At 38.2% G+C, this 20,753-nt stretch overlaps 1 protein-coding gene across 2 annotated transcripts in view; it reads left to right on the top strand.

Annotated features, from left to right (window-relative positions):
* LOC131228600 (plant intracellular Ras-group-related LRR protein 7) overlaps positions 1-20,753 on the top strand; it is a 73,475-nt gene that overhangs the window by 39,278 nt on the left and 13,444 nt on the right. For both annotated transcript variants that reach the window (XR_009163017.1, XM_058224366.1), the window contains exons 6-7: positions 2,494-2,584; positions 16,984-17,069. Coding sequence is in view for 1 of the 2 variants with exons in the window: in XM_058224366.1 (XP_058080349.1) it covers positions 2,494-2,584; positions 16,984-17,069 (177 nt within the window). In the remaining variant the exon portion in view is untranslated. The remainder of the gene's footprint in view (positions 1-2,493; positions 2,585-16,983; positions 17,070-20,753) is intronic.

Below are 20,753 nucleotides of genomic sequence, written 5' to 3'. Positions count from 1 at the left end.
ATTAGAATTACTAAAAATAATATTTTTTCTTAAATTTTCATTTTTGAGCTGAAAGTGCACGTTTTCTGGTGAAACGGACAGATGCGACCTACTTTGTGGGTCAGTTCACCTCGGATGGGCCGTTTAAATAAAGATTGATAGGTTGTGTGTCCCGTAACGATACCTGGATCAAAGGTTATGATCAATTTATGGTCCACCTTCTTTTGGTCCAACCATGCTAGGAATGTATCTGTGCCACGTCCTACATCACTATTGTGTAAGATGGAGATTCATTTCAAGTTTAAGAAAAGTGGGTCTTCACAACTCCTACGGTCTTGATTGAAATTTGCTTGAGGAACCGGACAAGAAGGGTGCTGCTGGTAGGGATCTGTAGACCTAGTTTGGTTGACCACAGGATCAATATGGAGTGCTTGGAGGTCTAAGTGTGTACGAGGCGAAAAAATCAAAGTGCCGTTCTCTAAGGCATGCGTCAAATTGGGGTGCGCGTTAGGATCGCCTACACGAGTGCACAAAATTTTGGGGTATTACAATTTACAACCTGTTTGATAAAAACTTATTTTTGGCACTTATCACTGAAATGGGCTATTTCAGTGATTTTCTCTTGTTCATATCGTTTGGCAAATCCAAATAATTAAGTACTTAATTTGGATTTTCACTGAAACAATGGCTTTTTTTTCCCCCCAGCTTACCTCCATTGACTTAACAATTGAGGCTAAATGCTGCAACTGGTGGTGCATTATTATTATTATTATTATTATTATTATTTTTATTTTTTTTCCACTTTTGACTATAATATCCCCCATATAATTTCAAAATGATGATTTTACCCTTCCTCAAATAATAACCTTGATTCATAATGCATGGTTCACATCAAAGATGGCACCCTATATGATGAATGGTCCACATAAGGTGGGCCCCACATGATGGATGGCTCACATCAAATGTGGGCCCCTCATGATGGATGGCCCACATCAAAGTGTGGCTCTGCACGATGGACGACCCCCATCAAGTGGGCCCCACATGATGGATGACCCACGATGGACGACCTGCATCAAGTGTGCCCCACATGATGGATGACCCACGATGGACGACCTGCATCAAGTGTGCCCCACATAAGGGACAATCCACATCAAGGTTGGCCCCCATATAATGGACAATCCACATCAAAGGTCGGTCATAATGATGAATGGCCCACATCCAAGGTGATCCGCGCATGGACAGACGTTCTTGGCTAAGGAGATGGACTCCTAAGTAACTGACACTTGGCCAAATTCGGTGGCATGGCAATAGCAGGTTTTATATCATATTCTATAAAAGAAAAAAATTGAGACAATCAGGGCAAATATGACAAATTGCTAATTTTTAGACATTTGTGGTTTGTGTTTACCAAACAAGGTTTTTTTTTTTTTTTTTTTTTTTTTAAATTTATAATTGTGAAAAAAAGTGCTTAGTTTTTAGATATCATGATTTTTCGAGGCAAACTACCAAACAAAAATTTCAATACTTGTAAGTACTACACTTTTTTTGCACTTTTAAGTTTTTAGCACTTAATTTTCAGAGCTTATTTTTTAATTTATCAAACGGCACCTAACACTTTCCTCTTAACTCTTTGTTTCTTTCTCATGTAATTTGAATTTTGTGCATGAAAATATTCACATTTCATTGAACTTTGGTTTGTGTTTTGCTATTGCGTAAGGTGGTATGACATAAATGGACCCATCTTTAGATGCTTTCTGCTTGTGACACCATTTCTAGATAAATTTCGAGATGGGAGGTCCTTCTATTTCTAAAGAGGGATTAATTAGTGTCCTATGCTTTTAGAAGCTATGAAAGCATACTGATGTAGGATGGGTAAGAGGACTCAATGGAGGGTTAGAATCGCACAAATTCGGGCCAAAGGGGTCCAATTGGGCAAAAATGGCCTAAACATGCACTATGGCTTCTGATGGCCATAACTTTGTGACTGGTTATTCGTTTCGCGCATACAATATACTGTTGGAAACCTATTGACGAGCTGTACACATTGCCCAATCACCCAAGGTTTATCGGTCCCAAACGGCTTCGCAAAATTGTATCGTTTTAGGAGTCAAATGAGGGTTTTTAGTTAAAACTTGCTACTTCTAGTAAGTTATGTTTTTTCTTTTTCTAAGGTCCTAAATAGTCTAGCTGTGGTCCAGAGTCCTTGCTTTGGTCATTTATGAGTTGCTTACGAGTTTGAATAGGTTTAGGCCATTTTCACTATTTTTACTATTTTGAGTAAGTTTCCTATTTTGAGTTGAATTAAGAGTCTTGGGTTCTTTTGATTATATAAGGCTATCATGTACATTGTAGAGAGCACTTTCAACAATAAATATCACTTTTATTTCTCATTTTTCAGACTTCAGAGATTTCTCCCCTTGTGGGTTCAAGGGCTATTTTAAAGAAGAAGACAGTGATCTCCTCTTTATCCATGCAACTACCACGTTATGTAATCTGGTTTCTTTGTCAATGCAGTTATTGCTGTTAAATGTGTCGAATAACAAGCTAAAGTCCCTCCCAGAATCAATTGGTAGCTGTTTCAACCTGGAAGAATTGCAAGCAAATGGTACTTGTCCTGCTTTTTCGGAACTTCTGATCATGGGATTGTTTTGGGCTTGAGCACGTGTATTCTAACTATTTGATATGTCACCTCTGGTGCTGATTTTTGAGCTGCATATATTACTGTCTTTGATGATTTGTGTTACTCAGCTGCTAACTTTTGTTGCATGAATATAAAATTCATGTTAACCTCTGTAATTTTGCAATGGTGGAATATCTAGCGCTTTATATTGTTTAGATATGATAAAGTTGATTGCACTTAAGAGGCACTAATCCTTCCAATTATTACTCTGTAGTATTGTTATTGTTAGGTGCTTGTGAAATGCATAATGACATATTTCTGACTGTTAGTTGTTTCTCTCGATCTCCCTTTCATGCGATATTGGTGCTTGAGGTTGACTAGGGTGGCCTGAAAGAAGTATTAGTTGTCCACTAAGTGACTCAGTTAAAGTTAATCAGATAATTGCCTGAATTTTGATGAAAGTAGAAAATATCACATGGCTCCAAGAGGCTTAGGAATGATAATGTTTAATTAATCGATAATATTTTATTGGACGTTCTATGGTGTGGTCTTACCAATGAGCTATGGTTTAATAGAAATTGATGCTTACCTATATGTCTATGCATGTGTCTATATATGTATATATCTATGCATGTGTCTATATATGTATATATCAGGGTATTCCATAAAGGTAATGGTGGCTGTAACAGCCACCGCCATTGTGATATGGGCTGGAATGGTCGTTCTGGGCTTTTGTTTTTTAAACATTTCGCCTCCACAAAGGACTATTCCGGGCCATTTTTTTCCATTTACGGCCCCGTAACACCTAACAGTGTTACCACCATACTGTTACTGCTTTGCCATACCTTGTACATATACACGTATATGTCTATATGTGCATATGTGATATATGCACAGGGGTATGCGTCCTTAAATTTGATGCAGCCCAAGAGTAGCCACAATATGAGATAAAATGATGGAGAGCAGATTTAGATGGTTTCTCTATCTGCTATGAAAACCAGAGAAGGCTCCAATAAGGAAGGAACTTTGATTAGGGTTGAAAAGACTGAAAGGAGGATGTCACTTACAGAGGATATAGATGGTAATGATTTGAGAAGAGGATTTGTAATCCCGACCCAACTAGCTAGGGCAGACTTGTTCTGTTTACTGATGATGATGCTATTTTGTAACAAACAAAGCATCTTCAACAATTTTTGACCAAGTGGAAGAGTGATAAAGATGCTTGAAAGTACACATAGGGTGACAAAGCTGCACCAGATTGTTCTTGAAATAGACGGGGATTGGAAGGGAAATAATGACTGAATCTTTTGGAGTTCCTCTGATTTGTCTTCAACATATTAATGATGCTAATTCGGATAGCCAACCAATGTTTTAAATATCGTTATCGCGTAATGTATCACACCTTTGGGATACATATAAATATCGGTTATCGCATGGGATATATCGGTTGAATCGCATAATGTATCGTTGTTGTTGAGAAACATGGGAACATTGAGAAATTGGTCGAATGTTTCAATGAAACTTCAGGGATTGTTGTAAAAGACATCAATACACACTTAGAAATAAAAACATTACAAAATGAGTGCACATAATAGGGGTTTCCTTTGTATGGGGTCCTAATACATGTGCTTTCCAATTGAACCGATGCAAGTATATTCAAAGTCTATTCATACAATTTATAAACGTAAGAAGACATGTATGGAAACACAATCAGTACATTCAAAAGTGAAAGAAAAATCACTAGATTAGGTTACATACATGTTTAATTTTGTATTTGGATACAAAGATTACAACTACTTTGTGAGAAATTGGGATTTTTTTTTTTCTCAATTTTCCACAACCCATCTCCCCCAAATCTTGAAATCGAAGTTCTAATCTATAATTTTTCATGGAAAACATGAAGAATCATAGATTTGTAACCATTTGACACTAGTTTAATGTGATTTACAACAAAAACATGGATCAAAAATTGAAAATGCACACTGGATCGAACAGGTGGGATATATCGGCACTCCTTGTGCGTTTTGTATCGCACAAGTGGGATACAAGATATATCGTGGGATATATCGGTTGGTATCTTCGATATTTAAAACACCGTAGCCAATTGAGGGATCTTCAACAATTTTGACCAAGTTAAAGACGGATTGAAATGCTTGAAAGTACAAATCGGGCTAGAAAGCTGCATCAGATGTTCTTTAAATAGACTAGAATTGAAAGGGAATTAATGACTGAATTTTTTGGAGTTCCTCTGATTTTTCTTTTTTTGGAATGATTTTCAGATTTTTTTCAAGGTTGATGATGGTTTTCTCATTCAGCATATTATAATGTCTCTTGGTATGATGTCCATTGAAGGGCCGTTACCATTCCGAGATTGTAATTCCCATCAGTCACATTGGATGGGGGTTATGATATCGATGATTAAAGACTTCTCTAATTGATATGAGGGGAAGAAAAATCTGTCTTGGGTATGGGCCTATAAGAGTTTCTTTGTAAACAATGAAGTCACCCCCAAAAAACAAGAAAATCAAAGGCCAGCTTCAAAACCTCTGTTTGGTTTTCCAATTACAATGGTAAGTAGCTGTAAATGAGTAATGATTATTTACTCTTGTAATTGTGTGGTGACATCACATACATTTGACTGCAATGATGATTTTGCTACAATGTTTGTTTCACCCAGAAATCCTTGTAAAAGTGGTTGTTTTATAATGTGAAAATGTAATGATTACAATTTACTTTACCTACTTCCTTTACAAGTGTATTTGACTCTCGATTTACGAGGCACAATTCCTGTTTAAACAAACACCTGGTAATGATAATGATGGCTCATTTACTTTGCATTTCATAAGAAATTGGAAAACCAAACAGGCCCTAATAGTCACTAGTGATTAACAGTCTCATGACGACAATCATATCATCCAAGCTTTGTTATCAACATATCAATAGTATCAGAGCACGAATGCCTTTGTCATTGTCAATTTGTGCTTCTGCGCTGGTTTTCATAAATAAATCATGTTTCCATGGCTGTGCTTTGGATTCACTTCACCGAGTTTTGTCCCTGTTGTCAGAATTCTTCCAACAATAACACCTTGATTTCACCTTGCAACTTTGTATCTCATCACTATTTTAAGGTTGGCAATTTTTTGGGCTGCTTTGATGTCTTCTACTTCTATTTGTCAACTTTGATACCATTCACCTCTGCAACATAATTGATGCCGATCATTATCATTGTATTGCCGTTCATCGTCTTCGATTTGTGCTTACCAATCATCAACTCTAATCCATGCTTCATGATTCACACGCCATCGGCCATCTAGTGACGTTATCCTCACTTTCTGGTAAAGTCCATTAATTGCTGGGGCTGTACATCAATGACCATTGTCTCCTTGACCAAAAGTTCTCTCCGTTTGAGGGATTGAGAAACACTCTTTCTCACGAGAGGAGAGGATAGTTAAAGAGGGTAGGTGAAAATAAATAAAACTGATTAGCAAGGAGAGGTAAAGGGAGCTGTTTTAGGAAAAGTGGGCTGAAATTTTTCCTGTTCTTTTGGTGCTTCTCGAGTGCACTTGGTACAGTGCACCTTACTCCCAAAACCAATTCAAACCGAAGCGTTTGTCTAAGCTCAAGATCCAGATTGGCTCTCTTGAAGTCCTGAGCCAGCACAAGAAAGTTTTTTTTTTTTTTTTTTTTTCAACTTGTGCGGATTTATTCTGACTCTTTGAGATCTGTTTGAACTGGGTTGTATGTGGAATCAAGAAGCACACATCGCGATTGCCAAGCCTCAACCTCCCAAGCAATTGATTAACAAAACTTGTTGACTCTGATTGGTACAACTCATGGTTAGACTCAAAGCCAACCATTTAGATTCATTTGATGCATGGAAATGGTGTTTGTGATGGATGGTAATAAATGGAGTACCTAATGTAGAAAAACTAAATGATTCAAACTTTGATGTGGAAAAGCAAATGGGTTATTTGCTTAGAAAGACTAAGCTACTTGCTAAAATATAATAAGTCAAATCTTGGAGATTGACCATCTAAAGATAAAAAGAAAAAGGATATGAAAAATAGGTATAAACTATCTTGTTGCCTTTCATGGAGGACCACATAATCAAGGTTCTGAAAAACTATGAAACAACCAAGAATAGGATGGAAGAATTGGCTAAAAAATATGAAACTATTTATGATGCCTATGTCCAACTCAAGATATAACTATGAAAGAGAGAATGTGACCGAGCATGTTGAAGGACCTTGCTATTACTGGGAGGTCCGGGACTATCAATTCTCGAGTGTATGCAGGCCTCAAACGTCCTGGGTAGTCTTCCACCATCGTGGAAGATCATGGTCATTGCTCTCTAGTGCTTTTGTAAATCTTTGACTATGAATTACCTATCTTCCTTCCCTGTTGGCTTTAGAATAGGGGTGTATAGAAAAAGAAAGTTGAAGAATTAGTAGCACACCATGATCCTGAATGAAATGAAAGTAAACATTTTGTTATAAGTCAAATAAACATTTCCAAAGTAGAGGCAACAAACATCATCCCTATAAGAAACAAATCAATAAAATTAAAGGAGTTTGTTTCAAATGCAAAAACCTGGGCACTTTAAAAGTAATGATAAAAAGGAAAACACGAAATGGTTTGCATGGTCTCCAAATGATTACTAATGTACCATGGTCTTAAGTGTCGGTGGGCAATTCATCAGCGACTCAACACATAGCAAGACCAAAGGACAAGTTTTGTCTTGGGATGGGAATCTATAGCATTCTAGGGGGGTTGACAAACATCAGCTAGGATGGCAGAATAAGAAGCCTATCTAGCTAGATGTGTCTAGACCGGCCTTTTTCTAGACAGTTGTGTCTAGAATAACCTATCTAGAAACAACTTTGGTGGTCATCAAACAGATCCTTAACTAGACGTGTCCTACTCGATGAGTGTATTGCAGATTTGGCAAGAATATCTTCATTTTGGGCCTCACATTATGAATGTCCATAATCTCAACTAGGTGAGCCATATTGGCTGTCAACCTCTTTAATCTATCACTCATCGCCTGATAGGCCAGAAGTGATGGCTACTGGCCCCAAACCCTGCCCATGAATGCTGTCATGAACACTAGATCCAGGTCATACATCCAATGACGAACCATTTTTACACCAATGGTCCACACCCAATGTACTCACGGTCCACCCACATGCCCTCATCTTTGGCTATATACACACCAAGTGGGGCCCACTTGATAAACAGCCTTCACACTTTGTTTCAAATATTTGTACCAGTGTTTTCAATGGTATCAATGGATGTATTGTACTCTTGGGATACGGAAACATATTGGGTTTCACATGAGAAATATCGGATGTGTCGCGTAAATGTATCATTGTTTTTGGGAAACATTTGGAAATTGGCTGAAATTTTAAATGGAACTTTAGGGGATGTTAAAAAGGCATCATTACACACTTAAAAGATTACAAAAATCAAGCACAATAAGTTTTCTTTGTAGTACTGAACTATGCGCTATCATATAGAAGTGATGCACTTGTATTAAAAATCAGTTCATATAAAATAATAAATAAATAATCACTAATACTTCTATAATTCATATCAGAGCATATTCAATGTACTAAATGCTGATGCTAGATCTGTTCTACATTATATGGTACATTTATTTAAAAATATATTTTTAATTTTTAATTTTTTAACAAATTAAACTAATTTTTGAAAATAAATAAACAAGTATGGCTGATGTTAAGATCAATATACACTCATAAATGCAAAATATTAGGTGTACATAACATCTAGTTAATCTAATTATTTTTAATTAGTTTTCAACATTTTTAAAATAAGAATATTTAAAAAAAATTCAAAAAGTTCCATCCATTTGTAGATCAGCCTCTAAGCACTCTAATGTTATTTTTTCAACCTCTAGTTGTAAGCATGGTGTGTTGTAATGGCCGTTATGGGGTTGTAAAGGCCCCTACACATAAAGTAGACAGTGGCAATCATTTCACGTTATGAGGTCATGATGGCCGTAACGGCTGTTACGGAAAAAAAGACCCATGTTGGCTGTTACGGGCCTTGTAACGGTGCTTCTGCCCTCCATAAAGGCCGTTATGGGGTTGATACATGTTTTATTTTTATTTTTTTTCAATAGAAAAAAGAGACCGTAATGGCAGTTACGGTGGTCGTAATAGCCGTTACAGCCCGTATCGTAAAGGTAACGGTGGTGGCCATTATGGCCGCTGTTACCGTTATGAAATACCTTGATTGCAAGTTAAATGGTGAAATGGAGGAAATTTCAGATATCTCCAAATTTCCCCCAAATTTCTCATTTTCAAAAATCGTAGGTCAAAACCCTTGATCGATCATGCAAAACATGCAAAGTCGTGAATTATGAACTTCATTCCATTGATTCCAAGTAATTTAAATATTAACAAAAAAAAAAAAAAACTGTTAAAAAAAACTCACCAATTTGAGTTCTGGTATTGCATGCTTTCTGCTTTTGATTTCTGCCACCAAATCCCATTTTTTCTCCAAACAATTGAAAAGGAGTGATTGCAATTTCCCTAAGAATGTAATGAAAAAAAAAATTTCAGAAAAAAGCAGTTTTTTAAAGACTTGTGGCTATTTTTCCAATATTTTTGCAAAGGGGATTGATGCACTTAAGGTATTGTCAATACATTGCAATACATAGCGGGACATCGCGAATATTGTGATATATTGACAGATACTGGGAAGTTTCCCAACTAATGCTGCAGTATTGTATCAATACTGTGCGATATCGATAATATTGGCTAATATATCAGCCAATGTTATCAATACTGCAATCATTGATTTGTACAAGATATTCTGCATAATTTGATTCACGTTGAGATTAGCCTACTCCCCCAGAGATAAAAAGAAGAAGAAAAGAAATACTTTTGTACTCTGGCAGAATATGATAGTTTATACATGCTCAAAAGCATCCAGTTGGCATACATGTTTCATCAGGCGTGCCTACTACATAGATGAACTGGCCCAAAATTCATCAGCTTGCCCTGCATGTATTGACAGTTTACTGCTTTCAGAAAGTATGTTTCTGACAATAGTATGGTTTGCCCAGTTTGTATGGGTTCATAAACATTATCTAAGCCTTTTCCCAACTGATGTGGTTGGCAATTTGTGTTGGTTCATAACTTCATATTCTTTAGTAAAAGTACATGTCCATGAACATGATTGTAACAGAAGACGAATTGCATTAAATTCGGAAATGCTCAACAGCTGTATTTGCAACTGGCAACAATAAACTAGTATCAACATGAATTACCATCCAGGTGTAAAAGGTCCATAATGTATATGCTTGATATTGAGCATCATAGGATGCACATTCTCATGTTATCTTCATTCTAATCCCCAGACAAGAAAGAAAAAAATTTGATAGTTTTCTTGAGGCACCATTGCTATCAATGCCATGCCCACACATTAGAAAATTGAAACAGCAGTGATAAGTGCTAAATACATTAAACATTAGATGTAAATCCTGACCGCATGTCTCCTTGAACCCCTTTTCCTCTATGCAGAGTTTTGCACCATAACTTTAATTCCGTAAGAAAGATCCAGCAACACATTAATTCAAGGATATTGGAAGGAGATGAATTGGGTAGTTTAAACACGGTTAACTGATTCTTGAGAATGTAACTAGATTCTAGCTTGCTCAAGAATCAGAATAAAACACCAGTTCTGTTTAAACTAAAATACATTGGTCCACCTCCTGCCTTCTGTAATACATCCTGATTAAATCAGTGCATTAGGGGGAGTGCTAGTAAGTGGGATTTGAAGGTTTGGGTGAGGGAACACTGCTGGCATGGCTGGTTCTCCGTCTTGGCGGTTCGGAGAGAGGTGGCATTGGGATTAAGTTGGGTTTTCTCCAGGGTGTATGGCCTAAACCAACCTGCTCTTTGCCCTCTGCTATGGATCGAACCGAGTTCAGTTCATGATAGGTGGTAGTTGCCATGGTCAATGTTGTCAAATAACATATGCGATCGTGTGCGATTGCATATGCGTGTGCGCATATGCGATCGCGGTCGCATATTTTTTTTCTCTCGCATTTTAAAAAAAAAATAATCAGAAAAATCAAAATAAATTATTATATGTCATTGGGACATGAAATACATTTAATTTAAGTAAAAATAAAATAAAACCAATTACATACATATGATACATTTACAAATTACAATATAGTTAACTTCTTAACAATTAACATCTAACAAATATGAAATATCCATATTCAACATTCAACACGACATGATATATAATATATCAAGTTATCAACAATGAACAACATCAAATTCAACACACTTAAGACTTAGTAAATATTAAACAAAATTAAGAAGTTATGTATTTATTATTTATCTAATCAATAATCATATACATTGATCTAGTAGCCATTGTGGCATATCACCACCAGGTCCACCACCACCACCACCACCACCATCATCATCATCATCATCATTCGAGTCATCTCCTTCTTTCACATACATTTCTTCTTCTTCCGTTTCTTCATCATCTATACATACTAATACTTCATCAACATCCAATGGTGGATGATCTTGAGCTTGATCATCATTATCACCATCTCCTTCTTCAATCTCCTCAATCTCATCAACGGGTTAATGGCTACTACTCGCCCCCCGGCTCCCCCCCGTCCTTCGCCTTCGAGTGGTACTACCTTCACCAGGTGTCAATCCGTATGCGGCATCTTCAACTTGTGCCCATGTCAGCTCCTCTCCAACAAATACAGGGTCCTCGGTCTCTACAAGCCACTCGTTATCTGCATCCAACTTACCTAAGCAGATAGGGTCAAAGAAACCGGGCTTTTTTTTTTCCTACTTTGGAATTGTTCTCGCAATTTTTTATTGTATTGTTCTCGCAATTTTTTATTGTATTGAATGAAAACCAAGCCGTTGAGCTTTTTTTGCTCAAGGCGATTCCTTTTCTTGGTATGAATCTGCAAGAAAGCAAGCGCATTTGGCATTAGCTATTTAAGTAATTAATTTAGCTTAGGCCACTAAAAAATTAAAGTTTACAAACAAACAAATGACAATTATTAAACAATCTAAACTTACCGCCTCGAACGTGCTCCAATTGCGCTCGCAACCATTGGCAGAACACGTGAGTTCAAGAATCTTCATAGCCAGCTTCTTTAGAGCTGGATCCTTCCTGTTCGGGTCCACTCCATAGGCAGCCCACCAGTCAGCTGAGAAAAACAGTTTACGTAGGTTAGAGTCTTAGAGACACTTTGTAGAAAAACTATTTGTAAGAGTTCAGTACATAGTTGATACTTGACAGTACACTAACATTCATAAAGTACAGTACTTACTGGGTAATTTCATTGTCCGACGTCTTATTACGAAATCCCTTGAGAATATCCCTTCACTTTTTGTGTAGAAGTCCAACAAACTTGAGATCTTGTCCTGTTCTCCTCTATCTAGAATCATTCTTTCCAAGACATCAATAAATCCAACCATATGCATAGTTAGTGCTTCTGCTGGATCAGCAGAAGCGAATAAACAGGCTTGGTTAAGGATGTAAGCAGCCGAATATAATGGAGATGACATTTGGCTGCCCCATCTTTTATCTATAATATCTAAAATTGGTTTGTAATCACGGTCTTTATAGTTAAAATGGTCTATGATCTTATTTTTGGCCCTCTCCATCGCATCATATATGTAGCCCATTGTGGGCTTCTCATCCCCGTCCACCAATCTCAATACAGTGACTAAGGGCTCGGATGATTTTAGCGCCTTTATCACTTGAGTCCAAAAACTTTGAGAAAGAATTGTTTGTTGAACCCATTTCCTCTCAACCTTCTTTGACTAAGGCCCACTTGTAAAATCGGCCGACACTACAAAGCTTATAAGTTCTGATTTCTTTGCATGTAGCCTCTGTAATGTTAAAAAGGCTGTAGCGAAACGGGTGACTGCTGGACGTAGCAAGTTACCCCCAATGTGTTTTCTCATTCGACTGAGAAGAAGGGCGTGTTTGTACATAAAGACTGTGATTCTTCTAGCCCTTACAATCACATTTATAAATAATCTACTTATATTTTCTAACATAAGATCAATATAATGGGCCGCACAGGGGGTCCAAAATAAACATTGTCTCTTCTCCATAAGAAGACGACCGATCATTACATACGGGACTACGTTATCTGTAATTACTTGTACAACATAGTCCTCACCTATTTCTTCAACTACACTATCTGGTAAGTTAAACAAATATTCTCCTGTATGTGAATGACCCGACACATCCACTGACTTCAAGAACATTGTCCCAGCTGGACAATTTACCAAAAGGTTAATGAGAGACTGACCGGATCTATCGGTCCATCCATCGGCCATTAATGAACAACCATATATTTTCCATGATTCCCTATATTCAGCTATGAAGGATTGTGTATATTCAACTTCAGTTTTTAGGCATGTCTCCCTCATTTCATGATATGAAAGAGGTTTAAGCCCAGGTCGAAATTGACCTATAACCTCAACCATTACTTTGAAGCTTCTCGATTTAACGGCGTTGAAAGCAATGCCGGTTTGGTAAAACTACTTAGCAATATATTGAATTGTGGTTTTCCTATCTTTTTGTTTATATTGGTTCTCTAAAGTTGTTTGAGCCGGCCCTTTCCCTCTACCCCTTTGGTCGATCACATCCTCGGGGTGTGGTTTACACCATCTATCCATGGGCCCATGTCCTCGGGCTCTTTTCGATGGTTGGACTTGTGGTTTAGACTGGCCTGTTGAAGTAGGGGGAGTGGGACTAGCTTCATCTACATTAACTACATTTATATCTTTGTATGCATCTTGTTCCAGATATTCCTCTTGACGTAGGGCACTATCGCATTTCTTTCTTGATTGTTTTTCGTTTTTCCATATACTCCACGATCTCCCTTTGGATTTCTGGAGTAATTTTGTCGCATGCTTTTGCATTTGACCCCGGTAAATGTGCAAGGTGTTGCTTGTGCCTTGCAATGCCACCGGAACTCACATACCCACATAACTTACATACTATGTGAGTCTTTTCGATAGCACTACGGTAGTGCCCATACTTCCAACCCGGGTCATTCGACTTGGGTTTTAAAGAGGAAGATTGGGAAGAAGACATTATGATGGTGGATGGTGGTGTGTGTATTATTGATTGCCACTTGCTAGTAGCCTAGAACTAAAAAGTAACTACTAACTATAAACTAGAAAGTAAACTACAAATAAAAACTAAACTAAAGTAAAATAAGAGACTAAGAACTAAGAAGTAAGATCTAAGAGAGTAAGTAAGAGTAAAGAGACTAAAGAGATGAGACTTGAGAGAGAGAGAGAGAGAGAGAGAGAGAGAGAGAGAGAGAGAGAGAGTTACACTTACACACACACACACTTATACACTTTACACCTTTACACTAGTAGTAGTAGTAGTCTAGTAGAGGGAGAGAGGGAGTTGAGTTACACACTTACACTTGTAGAAAGGGAGAAGAAGAGGGAAAAGAAAATGAGAAAAAGAGAGAGAGTTGAGTTACACTTGTAGAAAGAGGAGAGAGAGAGAGAGAGAGAGAGAGAGAGAGAGAGAGAGAGAGAGAGAGATTTACACACAAACAAAATTAAAATTACAAATCTACAAGAGGTTCTAACTTCCAACTTTCAACTTCCAAATTCTTGTCTAAGTTGTCTTCTCTTCACCTTTGTCCCTTGACTTGAGTATTGATTTTGAATTCTTGTTGTAACTTGTACTTGTAAGTTGTAAGTCGTAACTTGTAACTTGTAAGTAACAAAGTAACAAATCAATTAACAAACAAACTAAAAAAGAAAAAAATGATAGAAGTTGTTGGAAACTTAGAAGTTAGAACTTAGAAAACTTAGAACTTGAATATTATGAAATATGAAACTCTAAATGAAAATGAGATAGAAAGAGAGATAGAAAGAGAGAGTGATGTTATGTATGTTCCCTTGATTGAACTAGAAAGTAGAAACTAGAAAGAGAGTTCAATCAATTCAGTGGATGGAGATTGGAGAGGAGTCTTGACTCTTGAATCTTCTTGATTCTTGAATATGGATGTATCATGTATCTTGATTCTTGATTCTTGTACCCTTCCTTGATTGTTGATTGTTGATTCTTGAAAGTTGAAAGAAAAGAAATACGGAAATGGAATATGGATGGAGAGGAGTGGATGTAGATTGTAGAGTGCTTAGAAGTTAGAATTAGAAATATGTAAGAGAGGATGTAAGAGAACAAAATAGAGAATAGAGAGAGAGAGTTTGATTTTGCATGTAGGAATGCTTAGAATACATATTTATAGAGAAAAACTCCGGATTAAAAAAAAAAAGGTCAAAAAACGGTCAGAAATATATTATCGTTGGCCATTATGCGATCACATATGCAGTATACGATCGCATAAATCGCATATGCGATTGCATATGCTGGCACATGTGGCATATGCGATCGCATATGTGTAGTGATCGCATATGCCACTGCCGCATATGCGATCTCCCCTGCAATATGCGCATATGCGATCGCATATGCGAATGTGCGATCACACATGACAACACTGGCCATGGTGCATGGGGGGCACTTCAATGTGGTCCAATTTTCCCAAGCTCAACAGGGACCACATCTCAACCAGCATAAAAGCTTTTCTGATTGGGTTCAAAGGCATGAGCTTGTGGACTTGCCAATTGGAGGAGTCTAATTCCCATGGTCTAATGGCCAACAGAGGGTAGTTATGTCGAAGGTTGATAGATTTTTGGTGTCTCCCTTGTGGGTGGAGAGGTTCCTGCTGGTGCATCAGAGGGATCTCCCTAGACTGGTCTCTGATCATTGCTGGGTCATCTTGGAGGTTGATGAAGAAAACTGGGCCCCAAACCCTTCTGGTTCGATCTCGCATGGCAGAAGGTGGGAGGGTTTTCACGAGTTGGTGATGGTTTGGGGGTCCTCCTTTGCAGTGGTTTTAAGAGCTTTAGGCTCTTCCAGACGTGTAAGATGTTTGAAGAGAAGCTCAAGTGAGGGAGAAAGAAGTACTCGGACATCAGGAATTAGAAATGGATAATATTCTTCAGATATCCAAGAGCTAGATATGCTAAAGAAGAGGGAGGGGGAGTTATTGGAGGGTGAAAAGCTGCATGGGAAAAGCTATGATTGGACTGCAAAAAGTCAGTGCATTCCCTAGTCTTAGTTTAGTTAGCATCAGGGACATCCATTATTATTATTATTATTCCATCTGGGATCTCTGCATTTGTTTTCTTTCATGACTGACCACATAACAGCTAAGATCACCCAGCCTGAGCCTTACATTATGATAATGAGAAATGCTCCAGTGATCTTAGTGCACTAGAAGGTTTAATGCTACTAGTTAAAATGGGACACTTAGTACAATCCATTGTTCCAGACTGTTCATTAGTTCCAACACAAATTTCATGGTCTACCTTGTACACATCACACCCATCTGTAAATAATAACCATTTGATCAATGGCCTTTAATATGAACGGTCATGATTGTTTACTAAAAAATAGGTCCAATAAATAATTTGATCCATTTGTTTATTAGGGCCCACCATGGAGTTCTTACGACACTAAAGAACTGATTTTGTTAGGCAATCATAAACATACCATCCCTGGCTTGGAAAAGGGACAGGTGCAGAAATTAAGGCCCAATCAAGGTGGGTTGGATCATCCGATCATTGTGACTTTCATAACCATCCTCATCATATGAAATAGTCAAAAATTACAAGCCATGATTAATGTACTCAAAACTATTTGTCCCTCCCCACAAAATATGTGCTGCACTATTGTCATTGACATGACAAATCTATTTAGCACTCTGAAGCCCATATCCTATTTTACTCAGTGTTGAAGGAAGAGTATAACCTTTCAGGACTGTTTTCTTTCACAATCCTCTTACAGTTCCACAACTGATTGTGTTTGGGAACCAGTAGTACTGAATACTTGAAAATTCACACACCAACAAGGCAATCATTCAAGCTGTTGGCCAGTCAGAAGTACGGACTCAAAATTCCACTTGTATATAAAACTGACTGGGTCAATATTTGACTCAACATGTTTTATATACATGTTTCAAGGAATTTCCATTGACTTGGCTGAGTTTTACTCAGGAATCTAACAACGGATGTTGGAATATAGTGTAAGTTGTTGAAGACTGTCAATATGAGTTGGTTGATGTCATGACACTCTCACACTATACTCATTTCAACATGCAAATAAGATGAGTGCTTTTGTATTTGATCCTCTATTTCAAGAGAAACTTCCTCTTCTGGTTCCATCTAAGTATTCTAAGACAATGTTTCATTTTTGCACTAGGTTTTCTTAAATTTCTTTTTTCTCTTGTTTCTTTCTTAAATTTTGACTCATCATCTCAGGGAACTCCATTGAAGATCTGCCTTCATCAATTTGCAGTCTCGTTAACCTCAAGTCCCTTTGCTTAAACAACAACAATGTCCATCAGGTACGAATTCTAAACCATTTTAGCCTTGGTGATCATCGTGTGGCCAATCAATGGTATTTTTGAGAGGATTGTTGATCATCACATCACTAACCATCATCATCATAGGCTTTTACACTTACCAAGGCTAAGGGCCTTAGATAGGAATGACCGTCGAAACAGGATTGGTAAATACAAACCCAAATAGCTGGGACATGCTATGACGACGATGGCATTACTTAATGAATAGGTGCATGCAATCTTTCCCCACAGGCAGCCAATAGACCATTTCTTCCCAAAAGGCAAGTGTTACTTCTGTTATCATCACAGTTTAAAATATCCACAAATTGGTACTAGGGAAAGGGGCTTTTTTTCTTTTGAAAAACAATCCACAAACATGCTCCAGAAAAATAAATAAATAAATTCTTTTGGTCGGGTCCTGCAAATAGTGATTAATTTAACCCAAAAAATAAAAAAAATCTGAGGATCAGTCTATAAACTTCCTCTGGAACTTACACAATGTAACCCTCCCAAACTCACAGGCGTGGTTTTTTTTTTTTTTTTTGGGACACTTCAGGGCTGTCTCTGTAGCATATGATGGGTTGCCATTATCCCTGGGGTCACATCAGTTTCCCCCCATGTTGGAGAAATTTGTCTTTTGCAAGTCCAATGCTTCATATATAATATGGTCAACATAGTTCCTCATCATGCTTTGTAGATCATCACATGCGATCTGTATATTCTATAAGTGAGACTTTTTTGTCCACTTTCCATCTTTTCCCCAACTATGGTCGGTAGCATCCTCATATTCTATAAGTGAGACTTATCTGTCAGCATCAAGCTTTTGTAGATCATCACATGTGATCTGTATATTCTATAAGCAAGAATTTTTTTTCCACCTTTCTTCTTTTCCGCAAATGTGATTGATAATATCCTCATATCTTAATTATCTTCATCTGTAGAGTTACTTCTATCCTACCCATCCCTCTTCTTTATGGTCGTCAACAGGTACTTTTATCCATGGATGCCCAAGGCACTGAGCTCAATTTTAATGTCTTTGTCCTATATTTAAACCTGTTTAAAAATTGGTTCAGGTTGGATACCTAATCGGGTACCCTGCTGGTACTGCCTGCCTATTTAGTTTTAATATTAGTATTATATATATTTATGGGATTTTTCCATATAGCCGCTTGCCATTTCGGCTATGGATCGAAAACTTCCCACTTTAAAAACATTTCTCAAAACCTGCCTATAGTTTTCACTGTTAGACATAAACCGCTTCCTGTTACTTACCTATATGATGGGGTTTTGTATTTTTGTATTGACAAAATTGCCCTCACTTTGCCACACTTGGCAATCTCCCCTCATGATGTTGGATTCATGGGCGTGTCACCCTAACCCCCGAAGGTATGTGGGGCCCATCTTGTTGTTTGTAAGAAATCCATCCGGTGCAGCTCATTTTATGATATGGGCCCAAAACTGAGGCAAATCCAATGCTTAAAGTGGTCCCCACAATGGCCCCAAGAATTTTCAATGGTAGGTGTTCATTCCCCACTGTTTCTTGTCGTTTGGCCCACTAGAGCTTGATATTGGCCTCATTTTTTGGCTCATGGCATAAAATGAGCTAGTAAAACAGATGGACGGGGTGGATTTGTCACAAACATCTTGTGACCCCACGAATGTTTCAACAATGGCCATTTAATCCCCACTGTTTCATGTTCGTTTGGCCCACTTGAGCTTTGGATCAGCGTTGAATTTTTTTTCCCATGTCCTAAAATGAGGTGGCAAAACAGATGGACAGAGTGGAATTGTCATAAACATCATGGTGGGCCCCGCCTATTGTCGAGCAACTCTCACCCTTTGGACTTAAATGTCCGCCAAACCTTTAGCTCCCCGTTGATTCACGTTGATTGTTGTGCTAACCTAACCTTGACCATATGTGGGGCCCACTTAATGTTTGTGAGAAATCCACCGTAAAAAGAGAAGCAAATTAAAAGCTCAAAATGGGCCCTAGGATGGCCCCAAGATATTTCAAAGGTGGGCTTTCCATCCCACTGTTTCCTGTCGTAGGGCTCAGTGGAGCTTGGTATTGGCCTCATTTTTGGGCCCATACCATAAAATAAGTTGGCAAACTAGATGGGTGGGTGGATTTGTCAAAAACATGATGTTGCTCCAAGAACGTTTCAATGACGGGTGTTTAATTCCCAATATTTCATATTCGTTTGGCCAACTTGAGTTTTAGATCGACCTTGTTTTTGGGCATGGGCCCTAAAATGGGGTGGCAAAATAGATGGACGGAGTGGATTTGTCATAAACATCATGGTGGGCCCAACCTACAGTCGAGCAACCCCCTCCCTCTAGACTTAAATGTCCACCAAGCCTCTAGCTTACACATTGATTGATGTTGATTACCGTGCCGTGCCAACCTAACTCCAACCATACGTGGGGCCCACCTTGATGTTTGTGAGAAATCTAACCTGTCCATATGCTTTTCCAGCTCATTTTAAGGCATCAGCCCAAAAAATGAGGTAGATCCAAAGCTCAAAATTGCACCAAGATGTTTCAATGGTGGGTGTTCAATATCATTGTTTCCTGTCTTGTGGCCCACTTAAGCTACAAGTCTACATCATTTTGTTGGCTCGTTCCCTAAAATGTGCTGGAAAAACAGATGGACGAAGTGGGTTTGTCAAAAACACCATGTGGCCCCACAAATATTTCAATGGTGGACAATCAATCCCCACTCTTTTCTATTTTTGGCGCACTTGAGCTTTCGCCCATGCACTAAAATCAAATGGATGGGGTGGATTTGTCATTTTTAGGCCCGCGCCCTAAAATTATGCAATGCATCTGTTGTACTTGCATTCCGATACAATCTACTGTCCAGTGGCAAAGGAAAAGGTTGATGGAGATTGTCTAAATCAGACTCGGATTGCGGGGAGCGGATTACGTGCCTCCCCAACTTCACCTAAGATGGTGTGACCCTTACTTTGGGGCCCACTTTGATGTATTTGTTGTATATCCATGCCTCCCATTTGTTTTTCCAGATCATTTTATGGCATGGGCCCAAAAATGAAGAAGATCCAAATCTCAAGTGGGTCATACTATAGGAAATAGTGGTGATTGAATGCCTTACCATTAAAAACTTCCTAGGCCCCACCGTAATGTTTCCATAATGTTTATTTGCCATCTAACCTGTTGATAAGATTGCATAAACTTGGATGAAGAGGAAAACAAATTTCAGCTCGATCCAAAACTTTTGTGGCCCATTAATGGTCAATCACCACTATTTCTTTGGTATGGTCCACTCGAGAATTGGATCTGCTTCATTTCATTTTTGAGCTCATGCCCTAAAATGATCTAGCAAAACGGATGGACGTGGATATAGAATACATACATCAAGTTGGGCCCCACGGTAAGGGCCACACCTAATCCGCTCCGCGGATTGTGTAGTGTAGAACACGAGACCGAAGTCGGTACTATGTTGACATGCAAAGTTTTGTAGGTCCTACCAAGATGTATGTGTTATATACCCACTGTCCATCCATTTTGCTACATCATTTTAGGGCATGAGCCCAAAAATGAGGCATATCCAAAGCTCAAGTGGACCACACCATAGAAAACAATGGGGATTGAACGCCTACCATTGAAAACTTCTTGGGGGCCACAATAGTTTTGGATCAAGCTGATATTTGTGTTTTCCCTCCATCC

This window comes from Magnolia sinica, chromosome 16 (genome assembly GCF_029962835.1).
Source record: "Magnolia sinica isolate HGM2019 chromosome 16, MsV1, whole genome shotgun sequence".
Lineage (NCBI taxonomy): Eukaryota > Viridiplantae > Streptophyta > Magnoliopsida > Magnoliales > Magnoliaceae > Magnolia > Magnolia sinica.
This window is presented reverse-complemented; position numbering and strand designations above follow the sequence as displayed.